Below are 18,272 nucleotides of genomic sequence, written 5' to 3'. Positions count from 1 at the left end.
AATGTCACTTTTCTGTTGAGGTGCCCATATTTTTGCACCGGTCAAATTTTGGTTTAATGCATATTGCGCATTTTCTGTTAGTACAATAAACCTCATTTCAATCCTGAAATATTACTGTGTCCATCAGTTATTAGATATATCAAACTGAAATGGCTGTTGCAAACACCAAAATATTTAGAACTAAAAATGATTAAGATTAATAGGGGTGCCCAAACTTTTTCATAGGACTGTATATAAAAGCAGTGGTGTAACAAGTGTCTTGTGGGCCTGGGGGCAAACTTTTGCCCTGCCCAGCCCCTTCCCCCCCCTTCCTTCCTGCACTGAAGATTCTTTTGAATGATAAGGGGCTGTAATGTATAGACTATACCTGTAAATAAGATAATACTTTACTCTTCTAATTAATGTCTCTTTATACTGCAGTCAAGAGAAGCTTTGTGGCAACAATGTGCCATTCAGATCACCCATGCAATACAGTATGTTGTGGAGTTTGCAAAGCGAATAACAGGCTTTATGGAACTTTGCCAGAATGATCAAATATTGTTACTTAAGTCAGGTAAGCAGATGGCATTAACTTCCATTTTTTATCATTTCTATCTCCAGTGAATCTGTGCCATGTACCCATTATTTGTTAGACATACAAATAATTTTAGTGGTTTCTGTGAATTATAGAGCAGGTGATAACAGTTTCATTTATTTTAGACATTTTTATTTTATGGTAAGTCATTCCTCAAGGAATTTCTACTTAAGGGCACTTTGATCTAAAATATTAAGAACAAGTTATTTAAATTGACAACCATTATACCTACAGTAACTGCAATAGAAAAATTAGGCGTTATGTCCTAATTTAATACACATTTTGGATCCTTCACCTAAATTATTTATTTATTCTTTTAAAGCTTATGCTTTTTTTTCTTTGTTGTAAATTTTGCTTTGTTTCCTTGAACTAAAACCACTTGTGGTTTTGGCTGGAAAAAAAAAAAAAAATGACAGTGAAATCTGCAGCAAAAAAAATTAGCTTTTCCGCCAAAGGCCCCACATAGCAAAACACTGCAGAAAAACATGCTGCAAAAATATATAGCTTTTTTTTCACAGCTTTTTTCCATTGAACTTTTTCAGATTTCTTCTGTGCACTTTTTCTTCCCCTATTAAATATCGTGGGGAAGGTAGCTGGGTAGAAGCAGTGGTGCGGACCCAAACAGTCAAGACAGGGACACAATATGTAGCAAACTGGTTTATTTAAAAAAACAAGAAATAAATAAACCTTCACTTCAGGAGCAAAAACAAAATACAGCCTTAACTTCAAGCAAAAATAAAAAAAACTCCTGCTCAACCGAGCGACTAACTAAACAAAAGTTATTACCTAACTATATGTGTGGCTTACTAACAGCCACACGAAAAACATAAGCACAAATTGGTCTCTCCATACTCATAGTTAGAGGACAGACCCAGCACCTTCCTCTCCTCCAAGGATCTGCCCTGAAGTGCAGGCTCAGCAGCCTTTTATGGCCTAGTAACGAGCCTATGACCTACACCTGGACTGAGGCCTACTCTAGATCCGCCCTGGACCGCACATGTGTCAGAAACCTGGGGCTGATGTAGCGGAACTCCAGCACTCTGCCTGTCACCTTCTCACAATATATACAGAAAATATTTGCAATTCAGCAGCTAAAATGAACATGTGTGTGGAAATCCTGCTAGGAAATCCTAGCAGCATAAATAACTTCCCCGACATACTGTTCAGGTTGGTAAATTCAGCCAACACACAGACTGAATTGCCCAGTTGAAACTCAGTCAAGTGAATGCAAGGTTAGGCTAAGGACCCAAGTGGCGTCCCACAGCAAAAAAGCGCTGCAGGGAAAAACCTAGGTGGCAACCGTGGGCCTTCAGCGCTTTGCCTAGAAAGTTTGTGCACTTTCTGCTCCAATTATACCTAAAGGGTAACCGACGGTGTTTCTGTAGATATAATTGACATGCTGTGATTTCTAAAACCGCGACAGCTTTGGAAATCGCAGCATGCCCGCAGCGCATTTTTTATCACAAAGTGGGGATGGGATTCACGTGGGGATTCACATAGGGCCCCTGCCTTAAGGTTTTGTCTATCCATCACCAATCTGTGTCCTTCCTTTATGTAGTTGCTCTTTATACATACATTGGTAATTATGGTCTGTATAAAAAACAACAACTGAGGAGCAGTAATCGTGGGCTACAAGGCTAGAATCAGCCATTCCTGATGACTGTCACATGTATATGGACTTCTCAGCATTAATAAGCAATCCCTGTCATTTGTAAAGAGCCTCTGTGTGTAGCGCCAGTATCAGAGCGTATCTGTGTGGCCAGCTTTAGTTTCAGGTCTGAATATGAAAGAGATGATTTGACAAGTAACAATAATTCCTCATCTAGATAATCTGTGCATTAGAATTGTTCTTGCTGAACAGTAAGACAGTGTATATAGTTATTGGTAACAACAAGATAAAGGTTAATTTTAATAAAACTGTTGACATTTTACAAAAAAAAAAATGCTGTGTAGTGTGTAACGTGTGCAAAGGGGACTGAGCATCTGAAATGCTTCTTTGGAGAAAGGTCATATTCTACTTATCTCCTGAGAACTTTAAACAGCTTGTTGCAATAATAAATCGTGCTTTTCTGAATATGACATTAATATTGCAAACAGCACAGCACTTGGCCATAATTCATATTCATAATTATCGCAGCTGTATCTGGACCTAGCATGGCTCTTTATACAAAATAATAATAATGCCAAAATAAGTACCGTAGTTTGTCCCAAAGAGTTCAGAGTGGAATATATATAGCGAGTGTATGGTAAGGACAATATATAATACATATAGTTAGATGATTTTTCCTATCACCTTTCCACGACTTTTATAAGAATTATACAGATATGCGTATGATCATAGTTATGGAATCTATTGGACATTTTATTACTTATTTGCTTTATAATTCCAGATTCCTACAATCCTAGGAATTATCTTTTTTTTATTTTTTTATTTGACACATTGCGGAAAAAAATCAGCAACGGAAAAGCAGCATTTTCAAAAATCGCAGCATATCAATTATACCTACAGAAACGCTAGCAATTTCCCTATAGGTACAATAGGGGCAGAAAGTCCACAGAGGAAAATTCTGTGAAAAACGCTGCAGAAAAAAACGAGATGCTTTTTTTTTTTTGCTGCATCTTGCTATATAGAGCTTAGCCTGAAATCCTTGATCTGTGAACTAAGAGCTCCTTCACACGACTGTACTTTTGATCTGCAATTGCGGATTCATGATTGGGGATCAAAGTGCAGACGCGTGCATTTCTATGGGCCCAGACACACAGCCGCATTTTTTGCTTCTGTGTCTCTGTGCCGTATATAAGGACCAAAAATTATGAAGTATTTCCTATATTTTCCCGTATTTGCAGTGCAGCACATACAAGTATAGGGGATCATGGAAGTATTTTTGCAGATGTCTGATTGGCGATGATATACAGACTTGTGGATTGCAGATCAGTGTTTGCAGACAGTAAAAACCACTGTGGTCGAGTGAGGCTGGGGCCCTACGGGACGGAAACGCCACAATCTGCCTGCAGCGGAAGCACCGTGGGAAAAATTGCGGCATTTTACAGTACAGGCAAAGTGGATGGGATTCTAACAAATCCCGTGCCCATTTTGTGGAAAAAACTGCGGTGCAGACACACTGCAATTTACAAAACCAGCGCGGTTTTGGAAATCGCAGCATGTCAATTATACCTACAGAAACGGTGACGGTTTCCCCATAGATATAATTGTAACAGAAAGTCAGCAGAGGAGAACTCCGCAAACTTTCTGTTTAAAGTGCTGCAGAGAGAACCATGATGAGTAGCCGCCGTGGTTTTTCCCACAGAGCTTTTTGGCTGCAGGTCGTCCCGTGGGGCCTTAGCCTGAAGAAGGCCTTACTCTTAGAAAGATTGCCTAATATTGCATTAAGAGTAGAGATGAGCGAGTACTGTTCGGATCAGCCGATCCAAACAGCACGCTCGCATAGAAATGAATGGACGTAGCCGGCACGCGGGGGGTTAAGCGGCTGGCCGCCGTCAAAGCGGAAGTACCAGGCGCATCCATTCATTTCTATGGAACGTGCTGTTTGGATCGGCTGATCCGAGCAGTGCTCGCTCATCTCTAATTAAGAGGTTATCCACCTAAATGTATATGGAGAAACCTGTGGTTTAAGGCTAGGGGCCCACATAGCGGGTCATAGCGAAAAAGCGCTGTGAGGAAAACCAAAGCAGAATAAAATTGCGGTTTTCCTGCATCACTTTTCACTGAACGTCTGCAGAGTTTTCCTCTGCGGACTTTCTGCTTCAGTTATACCTACGGCCTTACAGGGCAGCATGCTTGTTTATGTGACTTCACAAAGCTAGATTGGCATGAAGGGTACTCCAGCAAAGGGCTCACGGAGCTCCAGCACATGGCGTCCATTACTGGATCAATTTATTTCACTTATTTTTTTTCTTTGCAGGCTGTTTGGAAGTAGTTCTAGTAAGAATGTGCCGTGCCTTCAATCCATTAAACAACACTGTTCTTTTTGAAGGAAAATATGGAGGAATGCAGATGTTCAAATCTTTAGGTAACTGGTATATTTCATGCATACTTTGTTACAGTTTATTTCCATATTACTTAGACTATGATCAAAATGATAAAAACTTTAAATATAAATGTCCCCACCCTTCAGAGTATTTTCCACTAATATTTTTTTTTATGTACGTGGCTATTTTGTTGCCGTGGAAATGTGAGCTTTGTATTTCAATATTTTAGCGAGCATGCTCCAACGTATAGCATACCATATTTGTACACATCTGTGTTTTTTCAGCATTAAACGCATCTGCTAAATGGGTATAAAAAATTTGATGTGAATTGGACATTGCATTTATTTTACAACATGTAGTTAGTTTTAGTGAGCCTGCTCCATTATGTATTACCATAATTATATAGTAATATAGTACTTAGTATATAATTAATATAGTATATATAGTAATTATTATTCACATCTGCGTTCGGTAGTCCGCATAGGGACCCCTATACGGACTACTGAACACATTTTTTTTTTTTCAATGTAGATTGGGAGCCCACATAGAGCTCAACATAGAGCTCACAATGTACTTTTTTTTCCCTATTAGTATGTCATTCTGGAATATGGGATGGAAATCCATGCAAACACAGGGAGAACATACAAACTCCTTGCAGATGGTTTTATGCCCTTGGTGGGATTTGAACACCAGGACTCCAGCGCTGCAAGGCTACAGTGCTAACCACTGAGCCACCATGTGGCCCCCTACTGAATGCATTTTCATGCAGTGTGCAGTGAAAGCACACGGACCCCATAGACTATAATGGGGTATGTGTGCTTGCCGTGAGATCTCCGCACGAGTCATGCGGACATGAAGGTAGATTGTGAACTACTTTCCTGTCCACATGTTCCTTGCAGAGATCTTGCGGCAAGCACATGGACCCCATTATAGTCTATGGGGTCTGTGTGCTTTCACTGGCACACAGCTTGCCTGTGAATTTGGTATTCCATTTGGGGGGTTCCTATGCAGACTCCCCCAAACGGATTACCAACGCAGATGTGAACGAGGCCTGAGTTATTTGCATCAATCCATATACCAGTTCTATGAATTTGGCAAATGTCTGGTAAACTGTCACATTGTAGAATAGGCCTTAGTTTCTATCTATTCTGAGCCCATAGGATTCTGTCATCACTTTAATTTTATTCGACATTCTTTATATATCCTTTTTTATGCCTAAATTATACTGTGTTATAGGTTTAGATTTTTAGGAGATTAGAGAGATGTGTAAGCTACAAGATCCTGAGGGCTCCATTCATAATCAACAGTAGAATTCAGTATATGCACTTTTGTCCTGCACTAGGTAATTGTGAAAAGCCTTTGCAGACCCTATCTGCATTATTATCATACAAATTATCATTTCAATTATTCAGTCAATTACTCCAGAATAAAAGCAGCGCTAAATAGTGTTGCACTTTCATGAGAAAATATAACCGCTGGTAAATGAGTATAATATAGACATTAAAAAAAACTCCATTTTAAAAGACAATTAAATCTAGTCTTTTTGTTCTCTTTCTCCACATGATGTTGATTGAAAATCTGAAATTTTAACTAACCAAAATACTATTTTCTAGTAGCACCTGTTTCCCTGGCAGGACTACAAGCTGTGTTCCAAGTAAACCTGAACAGAGATTAGCATCTAGTTCTCACTCTGCTTTGCTTGGCCTGCAGGTTCTGATGATTTAGTGAATGAAGCATTTGACTTTGCAAAGAGTTTATGTTCACTTCAGCTAACGGAGGAAGAAATTGCCTTGTTTTCTGCGGCTGTCCTGATATCACCAGGTACTCATTCTGATATTAAGCACAGATATGCCTTGTTCTTGCCTTGCTCACACCATTGGTTTAAACAAAGCACTTTCATTTGTTAATGATGGGACCTGAAAAGGCCTTAGGCCTGGTTCACCTCTGCGTCAGTATTCCATTCGGAGAGTTTGCATGGGGACCCCCCCCCCCCCCCCCCCGAACGGATTACTGAATGCATTGGAATGCGGTGTACAGTGAATGCTCACAGACCCAATAGACTATTATAGGGTCCGTGTGCTTTCCGTACGGTCTCTGCACGGAACATGTGGACAGATAAGTAGTTCACGATCTACTTTCCTGTCCTCTTCAGAGGAGTTGTTCAGGATATCAGATTTTTATAAGTGTCTGATCGATGGGGGGGCCAATAGCTGGAACATGTACCAGAGTTTACTGTTTCTGACCCCATATTATGTATAGTACAGGTACCAGAAGCGACCCTGTACAGCTGATCGGTGAGAGGGATTGCTGTCAGACCCCCACCGACCAGATATTTATAGCCTATCCTAAGGCCATAAAGTTCAATTTCCTAGACGACCTATTTAATACCAGAAACAGTTTAGCATTTTTGAGCATGTGTTGTGTTAATGGCCCTAACGTTCTAATTGTTGTGCTACCAATGTAATTTATTAACTTTCATCAATATTCTTTTTTAAATATATATATATATATATATATATATATATATATATATATATATATGTTTGTTTGTTTGTTTGTTTTTTTAAATTGAGGGTAAACTGTACCAGAAATTTAAAAAAAATATTCATTTTCAGTTGATAATATTTTTTTTTATTTTCAAATTCATGCCAAAATAGTGTTTTAAAATGGGTTATCTATTGTATCACATATATTTTGATATATTGTATGTATAGTCTTGGATAAACAGAGTGGTTATAAACCTGTATAATCTATTTACTGTTGTTATTGTGTATGTGCTTTTATACATAATATGTCACCCATGAGGTCATAAAAGACAACTGGGGGACATTAAAACTTTACCTTTATTTACCTGTAAGTGGGACATCCATGGGAGCCCCTGTTACAGGTGAAAACAGCCTTCATAGTGACAAAAGCCACTGGCTGAGTTGATATTGATCGACAAGGTGACTGCCAGGTACAATGGTGACATAATCTATGCCGTTTCCACTATTCACTACATAGCTCTCATTCAGTGCTATGTGGTGTGTAAAGGAGAAAGCAGAAGCAGTATTAAACCACTAATAGATGGAGATATCATGGAAGACTCGGACCTGCACTGCCTGCTGTCTTTTAATAGTAGGTTAAGAAAAAGATAATTTTTCAGGAGCAGTCCAAAGCAACATCAATGTCAGAAAGTTCCCATCTTCTCAGCCAAAACACATAGTAATTTCAAAAGAGGTTATCGTCCGACAAACATTTATATCTAGCCACAGGTCTGAGAACTAGATCACTAGAACAGGAGCTGTAAGGTCCTCTGTTGTGAAGGCATTTAAACTGAGGGGTGGTCACATGTGCCCTACGGCTCTATTCAATGTCTGTGGCACTGACAGAGATACAGTACTCAGCTATCTCCTTCAGTCCAATAGACATAGAATGGAGCAGTAGGGTCTACACAGGTATCACAATAGGCAATAGGGTATCACAAGGGTATAGGGTATCGCAATATTTATATAGACTTTGCCATAAGACATTATTATGATTAATAGAAATGTAATATAAATGCAGATCAAATAATATGCACAGTAGATATATATTACATTATACAAGTTTGTATAGAACACTGTCCACACTTCTCCAGAGACTCAATGTTATCTTTGTGTTTACGTAGGGAGAAAACAGACAAGGCTTCTGGATCCTTTATTAGCAAACTGCAATTAGCTGACCTGATTGTCCTGCTGTAGAGCTGTATATAACAGTGAGAGCACTCAGCCCCCATAGAGAGCAGTGACTCACATCATCTGTCCTGTTTATCATATACACCGTGGAAATGCAGTGTGAACAATGGGAAAAATAATCTAACATAGCAGGCAAACAAAGCAGCATTGCTAAAGCAATGTATTTAGGACGACTCTTGAATTTACATAAGCTAGCAGTATAGGTATCCTTTAGATGTTGCTAACCCTTTAAGGGTAAGTTCCTATGGGAGAAAATGAAGCGGAATTCATCTTCATTCTCTGCCTCCGTTTTCCAGCCGGGATCTAGCCGTAGCGGTATGCCAGTACGAAATCCACAGCGGGATCAAGCACAGTGCTTATTTTATCAGCATTCTTCTGAAATCTCTGACTCCTGTTGATAAAGGGGGACAGAATCTGGGTGGAATCCACTCCCAAATCATTACTCCATGTGAACTTACCCTTAATGGGGATGTTTTTCAAGTCAAGTTTACTACTCTCTAGGTCATTCATTTATTGTACATGGAGTATTTTACAATTAGACTCCATGCGTAGCACGGTCATCTCTGGAATCTCCACATTGTGTTGTTACTAGTTTACCCAATATATGTGACACAATGTATTGGATATGAGCTATATCAGGAAGAGACTCTACAATACATAGTGTTTTATCTAGTCACATGTAATAAATCGCTATTTACAAATATTTCCTGAGATGTTCAGTAACCTCCTGCCCTACAAGGGATTCTTCTTTTATAGATTGATGGAAAGCATACAATTATACCGAGTCTTGTTTGTGAATTATTCTTAATTATCTACTATATAAAATAACATCCATTTTAGTCTCTTGTATTGTGGTTGTCTATCAAATTGTCCTAAATGTACCCAAACCTCTTCTAACAATAGGAGTTGTTCTCTCTGCAGAGTTACACATCCTCCTTTTTGTCAATACATTTGTTCTAAGTCTCCAGTCTTCTTACATCAAATCCTCTTTCCGTGTTGCTAACTAGAAAGCATTAGAGACAGGGAGTGAAAGAGAATCCTTCTGGGGATATTCTTATGATTAAATTGTTTAACCACAGACTGTCACGGTGCATTTTCATTTAGCTGACTGAGAAATGTTCCTTCTGAGAGACCAGCATTTATAATCTAAGTGAAGTCAGGGTACTAATCCATTCTTTTCTATTTGCGTTTGTTTTGCCTATTGCCCTGGTTTTAATTAATCCTAATCCTTTATCAAATATGTACAAAGTTGCCAGTAAAAGGTATACAAAGTATTTACAATACACATATTATTTTAGAAATAAGCATTGCTGTCAGCATGGTACAAGCTTGTGTGTTATGGTGACTGGTGTTGATGCAATGCAAGTGTCTGAGATATTGGAGTTAAAAAAAATATTCTCATATTCTCCGAAACAGTGTTCTGGAATGGAACGAGAAATAGTTGACCTCATAGAGCTTCATTTTCTGGAGTTGGTTATGTTGCTTTTAAATATATTTCTGCAAGTGACTGATAACTCATTATGACACAACTGCATATTTTGTACACCAATGCATTTTAAAGCTCTGTACACATTTGCTTTAGTTATTTATGCAGTATTGTATCCAGAAAAAAAAAAAATCTGATCCACCACATTTGCCATTGCTCGTGTACAAAACAGAAAACATAATGTGAACAGTCCTAAGCAGAGTCAAACATACCTGCTGATGGGTTCAAAGATTCTTCATCTAAAAGCTGTCTTAGGGTGCATTCACACGGAGTAACGTGCCGCGTGATGTGGCACGTATACGGTGTGTGAGACTTTGCGCGCCGTAAAAGCTCCCATTCATTTCAATGGGAGGTAGCATCGTATATGCCGCGTTATTTTGCGGCCGTAAAATCATGGCCGCAAAATAACGCGGCGTATACGATCCAGGCTCCCTTTGAAATCAATGGGAGCTTCTACGGCGCACAAAGTCTCAGATGCCGTATACGTGCCACATCACGCGGCACGTTACTCCGTGTGAATGCACCCTGAGGCCAGGTTCACACAGAGTATTCTGGCTCGTCATTTGGTACGTAGACGCCGCGGGAGGATTTGCGGGCCGTATACGCTCCCATTGTTTTCAATGGGAGCCGGTACCGTACACGCGGCGCTATTTTGCGGCCGTGATTTTGCGGCGTCTACGTACCAAATGACGAGCCAGAATACTCCGTGTGAACCCGGCCTTACTAAACTTTAGTGACAATATTTGGTTTAGAGGCACTGAAACATTTGTTTTGGACACCAAGTGAGCTTGTCCCACCCATGCCACTGTTTGTACCATTATTATTATTAATTATTATTATTATTTCTATATGTTTTTGAATTTACAATAAGTGATGCTGAAAAGTGAAAATGGGCATACTAACATGTAAAGAGGACCTTTCACCTCCAGGGGCACATGCGGTGTACTACACCACTAGAAAGCCGACAGTGCACTTAATTCAGCACACTATCAGTTTTCCCTTTTTGCGCCCCAGTGAAGAGCTATCGGTGCCGGTACCATAGCTCTTCACTATCAGAAGGGCGTTTCTGACCGTCAGGAACATCCTTCCTCACAGTCTATTCCGTCTATTGCGTTGTACTGTGAGAGGGGGCATTGCTTACCGCCCCAGGGATGACAATGAGCGATGAGAAACACCCCCCTCCAGTACTTGTCCATAGACAAGTACTATCAAGAGGGGAGGGAAACGTTCCTCTCCGCGCTCACAGTACAACGCAATAGACGGCTTTCTAACGGTATATAAAACTGCTTGTGCCCCAAGAGGTGAAAGGTCCTCATCATTTAAAGGGATCCTATCATTGGATACCCTTTAATTCTCGATAACACGACAGAATAGCCTTAAGAAAGGCTATTCGTCTCCTACCTTTAGATGTCTTCTCTGCACCGTGGTTCAGGTTTTATTTTCTCTTGCAGCACTGGGGGTGGGCCCCAAGCTCAAACAGCAGTGGGGGCATCCCCAATGTTGCGAGAGAACTCTCCAGTGACGCCACCATCTTTTTCAGGAACTCTCTGCGCGTCTTCTTCCGTCCTGGGTTTTCAATTTTCTAGGCCTCGGGTCGAGCCGACTGCGCATGCAAAGAAGAGGACGTGCAGAGAGGCGGGTTCCTGAAAAAGAGGGAGGCGGCGCTGGAGAGTTCTCTTGCAGTATTGGGGATGCCCCTAGTGCTGTTTGAGCGCTGAGGCCTGCCCCAGTGCTGCGAGAGAACTCATTTGCATACCAAAGAAAACCCAGTTTTCTACCGAACGGCGGCGCGGAGAAGACATCTAAAGATAGGAGATGAATAGCCTCTTAAGGCTATTCCGACGTGTTATCGAGGAAAAAAAGGGTATCCAGTGATAGGATCCCTTTAAACTAAATTTAGTTTAGTAGATTAGTATTGCTAGTAATAATAATAGCAATTAGAAAACGACAGCTTTCTTTTGAAACTATAGTATGTAGAGGTTCCTTGGAAAGAACTGGTTCTCTAGAGTAAAGGGGGTTTCACAAGTGGGACTTTTTTTTTTTCAGCGGCTCATGGTGACATAATTGTGAATGCTGGCAATAACCATGCAAAACCAATTAATTAACGGTTTCAGGGGGTTTGAGGAGAGAAGAGCGGCACATACTGAAGTTAAGGGGGTTAGAGGCTGTGAGTAGGTTAGAAGAAGCGAGTTTGGTAAAGGGTCCTGGTCTATTATAAAAGAGGACATCAATCCCAGTTATTTGCAGAGGCTACTTCACTGATTCCCATGCAGTTGGACATTTTTCCGCAGCCCCCTCTGTTCCTGAACAATAAGTACTATTCATTTTTGCGCATAGTGAGAAGATAATGTAAGAGATGGTACATTTGCACAGGACTGAAATATTGCTACACGTGATTCTTTGATTTCATTGTAGATCCTAGAGTGCAGCTGGTTTTGTTTCTAATTAATGGAGGATTTATATCAAAGTATAAACTTTTATCTGATGGCCATGTAGTTACATGTAAGGTTGTGTATAAAGCAAAAAAGGCCAATTTCTCTCTAATTCTAGGGAGGTACTTTCCTATGATATAACCCATTAAATCATATACAGTAGATACAGTGAAACCTCTTTGATATGAGTGAAGACCAGACTTCTAGAGTGATGGGCCTCTCAACAAAAGGGGCAATTTAAAGAATTTAAAATTATTACAGAAAATTCTTGTCGAGATCAAAGGTCGTCTTCTAGTCTTTTACTGTATGCGTAATTGATACATGAATACAGAGCTAATACTGCTATCAAATACAGGTCATGTCATACAGACTACCGAAAAAGAAAAAGATAAATAAACCATATAAGATTTCCTCTATACCTTGAAGAATATGATCCATAATAGGTCAATGCATAGGGCAAATAGCCAAAATGTTGCTTTTGGCATAAACATCCTTTTAAGAATATGCAGGACTCTCACCTTATAAATGAATTATCTCTCTCTTTATTTCTTACCAGAACGACCATGGCTCATAGAACCTAGAAAAGTTCAAAAGCTTCAAGAGAGAATTTATTTTGCACTTCAGCATGTGATTCAGAAGAACCACTTAGATGATGAGACATTGGCAAAGGTATGTGCTAGTCCTAAGAAGTGCATTTTCATGTAGAAATATAACAGTGACATATTGAACTGAAATAACACATGACAAACGTCTAAAAAAATATTGTTCTTGAGACTGTAGGCTGTGTGATAGCGCATAACAGTGTTAAAAGGCATCAGGGCTATTCAGGTTTAACTAAACATTTTTTTAACAAGGGCTTCTGCAGCCCTACATTTCACATGACATGCAGTAGATTTTACATACTGTATATGCATTGACATGAAGGGCAGATTTTCTTTGTGTTTTTATCTTGTATATTCCATTATTTTTTGCTCTTAATACTATTAAGTTAGATTTTTTTTATAGTGAAATTAAACATTTAAACACCTTTGAAACCATGTTATTGCCCCCATGCATCAACAAAGTGAAATAAAAATGCCAAATTTAGAAATATTTTGTGTCACTTCCAAAGCAGATGATTTTTTAAATTTATTTTTTAAAAGAAACCTGTCACCAGGATTTTTACCTCTAAGCCCCAAAACACTGTCAGGTAGCTTTCCCGTTTACCTATAAAAAGCACCTCAGAAGTCTGTATGTGAATTAGGTGAAAAGAGTCACATTCATCTGACGTGAAGAACAGATTCGTAAAGAGGGCTAGTTCGGTTATTGGGTATCAATTGGATAGTTGGGATGTTGTCCAGAAACGGAGGACACTCTGGAAATTCTGATCATTCTTAGGTACCCACCCCACCGACTCCATCAGAAGGTTGTATGTCAGCAAAAGGGTACAGCTACATCGCTGCAGTGAAATGCAAAGAAGTTAATTTATCCTGATGATACTGTACTTAGTGTTGCTGCTATGTATGTCTCATACTGTAATGGTATATCCCAATCCCACTTCCTCATGGTGTTCTCCTTTATATTGACTTGGTTCAATTAATTTCCCTTGTGGATCAATCAAATATTCTATTCTCTCAGGAGAACTGTCACACTGAGAGGCTGAGGGGAGCAACAAGCCACTATGTTAGGCTCTATACCTATAACTATGGTTCTGGTGTTGTTTCTAAAAGGAGAATCTCAGCTATAAAATAGCAGCAGGATTATACTTCTATGTGCTACAGAAGAAGAGATACAGGCAGTTAAAGACACAGAAATGGGAGTTGTATTTGCAGCTTCCATTCTCAGCTGTCGATACCTCCACTTCAGTAATACATAGGACTACATATTGGTTCAGATGTAAACTGGGTTAAAACAGCTCCAGAATCTTGGTTCCAGGTGCTACAGAATCCAGAATATCATCACTTGAAATAATTGTTCCCTACAGCATCTCAGAGTGACTCTGCACAGCTAATTCACATCCAGACTTCTGAACTCATTTTCATAGGTAAACGGGCAAATTTTCTAATGCCATAAAAATTATATAAGGATATTTCATACCCTACCTGACACTAAGCTGAGTGGTGAAAATATTGTTGACAGGCTTCCTTTCAGACTGTTTATTTTTTATAGAGCATTTTCCCCTAGCGTCTTGGGCCATGGCTTATATGTGCACTGTCCATTGGGGTTGTTCAGTGATTTTCCTAGACTCCTGAATGTCCTACTTATTCAGTTTTGCTTATCCAGGACTGATCACAGGCCACATTGGCAAATTTGTCATTTACCAGCCTATGATAGCCTGCTGAAGACTGAGTAGAATATAGTTGTAAGATTCAGTGACAGTTTAGCGAGTTATATTTACCTACTGTACTTCATATTTTGAGGACATTTATAAAAAAAACAAAAAAAAACAACAACTAAATATTCACTACTATACAGACATATAGGAAAACAAAGTGTCAGGCAAAAGCATTCCTGATGTATTATTCACTGTTCTGACTGCTTCATTAACAGCTTGTCATTTGTCACATCTCCTATCTATCAACACACATCATTAGCCATTAGTTATTGCGATTAATCCAACAAACAAAACCCCACAGCCTTTTTTAGATTGCTGGTGTTGTGTTATTTTATGTGCAAGTTGACCAATATAGTGTTGGAACCCTTGACATTTGGTAACATACATGCACACATATGCCCTCAACATGCAGTAAGCCATTGGGCACAAATATGCCCTCAATATGCAGTAAGCCATTGGACACCGATATGCCCTCAACATGCAGTAAGCCATTGGGCACCAATATATCCTCAACATGCAGTAAGCTATTGGGGTGATTATTCAAATTAACTGGAAGGCATAAATGAAACCTGACTGGTCACTATGGGAAACTACTCCAGGCATCTTTACCACTCTGATAAAACTCAGCTTTGTCCCAAGAAAGGATTATACTATAATCTCCTAGTCTAGCATGCACATGCTAGTAATGACTTCCTATGAAATATCCAAGTACAGCACATCAGCAAAGTAATTAAAAATCACTTATTCAATCTGAAAACAAAAGTCTAAAAATCTACAATTATTGATATATGTAGCATATTTATCTGACTGGGTCTCCCATGAATGTTATCACAACATATCATTATTATACCATTGTTATATTGCACTGCATAGTGACTATTGGTTATAAATTGAAAAAAAAAAAATTAAGATAGTTTCAGGCTCCTGTAAGTAACTAGTGGACAGAGCTTATGTGCCCTCTAGCTAGCCCAATATGTTTGGTTATCCCTCTCTAGCACCAAGTGTTCAGGTTTATCCAATTTCACACTCCAGATATACAGTATAGCCCAATTACAGTCCGAAACTGGCCATACATAACATAAGTCAGTCAAGCCTGCCAATTGTGTCAGGTTTAGCTTAGGATCTTATGTGTATGGAGGCATACCCATTCTCCCAGCAACAGATGTTGGGGGAAAGATGGAATGGCCATGTTAAATGGGTTCAGAAGAAGCTTATTCACTTTTCCTTCTTAAACACATGCACTCTTAGCTGGCCAGTACTCGGCCTACATCTAAATTTTTCTGACCCAAACAAAACATGCAATAATCCTGTTCTTTATAGACTTGTCAAACATGGCAGTTGCCTTTTCTTACATTTACTTTCATAACCAAAATCTTGTTTAAATGCATTTTATTATTAGAATGCCTTTTTCAGTACTACCACGTCAAAATAGCCCTAAGAAAGGCTATTCTTCCCCTACCTTTAGAATTCTTCTCCGTACCGCCGTCCCAGTGATACTCCCAGTTTTCTCCGCATGCAAATGAGTCTCCAGGCAGCACAGGGGGTGGTCCACGTGCACTCAAACAACACAGGGGGCATCCCCAGTGCTGCCTGAAGACTCTCCAGCAACGCTCTTCTTCTTCTACAGCGTCCTCCTGCGTCTTCTTCTAGTGAGACTGCCTTCACTTGTGTAGCGGCCACAGCAAAATGGCCGTCAAGACACACGCAGTTGTTACATGTATTTTCGGCCATTTTTCTGTGACTGTTACTTGAGCGTACTGCACATGCACAGTAGCTCTATACCGGCATCACTTACGCAGAAGAAGACGCAGTAGGACACACACAGCTATAGAAGAAGGGCATCACTGGAGAGTCTTCAGGCATCCCCTGTGCTGTTTGAGTGCAGAGAGACCGCCACCCGGGGCTGTCTGGAGTCTCATTTGCATATGGAGAAAACCGGGAATATCACCGGAACGGCGACATAGAGAAGACTTCTAAAGGTATGGGAAAAATAGCCTTTCAGCCTCTCTTAAGGCTATTCTGATGTGGTGGTACTGAAAAAAGAGATTATAATGATAGAATCCCTTTAAGGATTAAGTCCAGATTTCTATCTTAACCATCTCTTTCATTTCTTTACAGTTAATAGCCAAGATACCAAACATAACTGCACTTTGCAACTTACATGGAGAGAAGCTACAGGTATTTAAGCAATCTCACCCAGAGATAGTGAATACTCTATTCCCTCCCTTGTACAAGGAGTTATTTAACCCTGACTCAAGCACTGGCTGCAAGTGAAGACTGTGGGATTTTCACTTAGCTATGGAATGCATCACTACTAAGACAAAAGAAATGTGCTCAAAAGGACTGACGAAAACCACAAAAGAAACAAAAAACAACCATCACTACAGCAGCACTAGGAATGTCCTGCACTTACTAGAATTATTTTTCACCGCTACAGTTTGAAGAATGTAAATATGCACCTCTGAGTGGGGCTCTCTCTTTCTCTTCTTCTTATTAACTGTTTGGTTTTCCTTTGGAACTGACCGTTTAACACTTTGGCTGCCAGAGGCTGCTGCAGAAAATAAAAAGGTATTGCAAAGCCCTCTGGTAGCTGAAGCATTTATCTTAATATATAGAACACTGGGTGTATTTACTTTTTATATATATATAATTTGAGAGACGACAATTTATAGAATTTTATTGTAGATATCATTATGAGCATATACTTCTACAGTATTACTCTTCTTTCTGGATTACTGTTTCATCTCTAATTTAAGTGAATTTGACTTCTTTCTATGTTTTAGATGCATGTGTAGATGGTAATGGTATATATATATATATATATATATATATATATATATATATATATATATATACCAATAACTGCACCTTTGCCGTGGTGTAATTCTGTACTTACACTCAGACTCTGCTAGTTTTCTTTCTGTCTTTTTTTGATGATGTTGTGTTTTTCCCCTTGAATTTATGTATTTAATTTATGTTTTGGGCAATCAAGTTTCAATCAAAGAAGCCATTGTTTGAACAATAATTGCCAATGTATTGTATACCTACCAAATGGTAAAAATGTCACATTGGGTTATGTACAGTAAAAAGCATGCCAGGTGTGTAATGGTTGAAAATGACACAACACTCCCATACAGAAACAAGTATTCTACAAAGGCAATTGACAAAGTTGAAACGCGTTTCAGGCTCTTGTAAATGATAAGAAACAAGATATAGTTTTGAGAAAAGTATATATTTTTATTGACTTGTGCATAGTATGTACCTTTGTACTTCAGATATACAGCTGTTCTTGAATACATTGCACTGATAACTTCAGTCCCTACAACACAAGATGTTTGTGCCATCAGCTAAACCAGATATAGTATAACTCAAAGTAGTGAGGCTTAGAAAATAAACTGGATGTAACCGCCATCACCTTGTAGAAATCCAGCTGACACGGTATCCACACATGCAGTGTTGGGGTTTTACACTACTTAAGTAGGTGTGGTGGCTTCTGTACATTATATGGTCTTGTGAGCAGTGGACAGGTTAGACCTTTGAATCACTTTTCTATTTTAACTCAATTCATTTCAGCTTTCTTTCTATTCATAGAGTAAAACAAGGCAGTATGACACAAGTGTCAGCTACACAATCCTGTATCTTGTCTAATAATATGTAGCACATAGAGCAATAAACATACAGGTTACTGGAAATGTGCAGCTTTACTAAAGTCATCTACCAGGCCTTCATAGCTTGTTTTGCACTCTAGATACCATCACCA

General features: G+C 39.3%; 1 protein-coding gene across 3 annotated transcripts in view; it reads left to right on the top strand.

The window, feature by feature from the left end:
- RORB (RAR related orphan receptor B) overlaps positions 1-17,148 on the top strand; it is a 173,029-nt gene extending 155,881 nt beyond the window's left edge. For all 3 annotated transcript variants that reach the window (XM_075279051.1, XM_075279055.1, XM_075279061.1), the window contains exons 6-10: positions 421-553; positions 4,498-4,605; positions 6,275-6,385; positions 12,755-12,867; positions 16,631-17,148. In XM_075279051.1, the coding sequence (XP_075135152.1) occupies positions 421-553; positions 4,498-4,605; positions 6,275-6,385; positions 12,755-12,867; positions 16,631-16,786 (621 nt within the window). In that variant the 3' untranslated portion in view covers positions 16,787-17,148. The remainder of the gene's footprint in view (positions 1-420; positions 554-4,497; positions 4,606-6,274; positions 6,386-12,754; positions 12,868-16,630) is intronic.
- Positions 17,149-18,272: the final 1,124 nt, after the last annotated feature.

Source organism: Leptodactylus fuscus, chromosome 1, assembly GCF_031893055.1.
Source record: "Leptodactylus fuscus isolate aLepFus1 chromosome 1, aLepFus1.hap2, whole genome shotgun sequence".
Classification (NCBI taxonomy): domain Eukaryota; kingdom Metazoa; phylum Chordata; class Amphibia; order Anura; family Leptodactylidae; genus Leptodactylus; species Leptodactylus fuscus.
The sequence above is the reverse complement of the archived record's forward strand: the minus strand, read 5'-3'. Positions and strand labels throughout refer to the sequence as shown.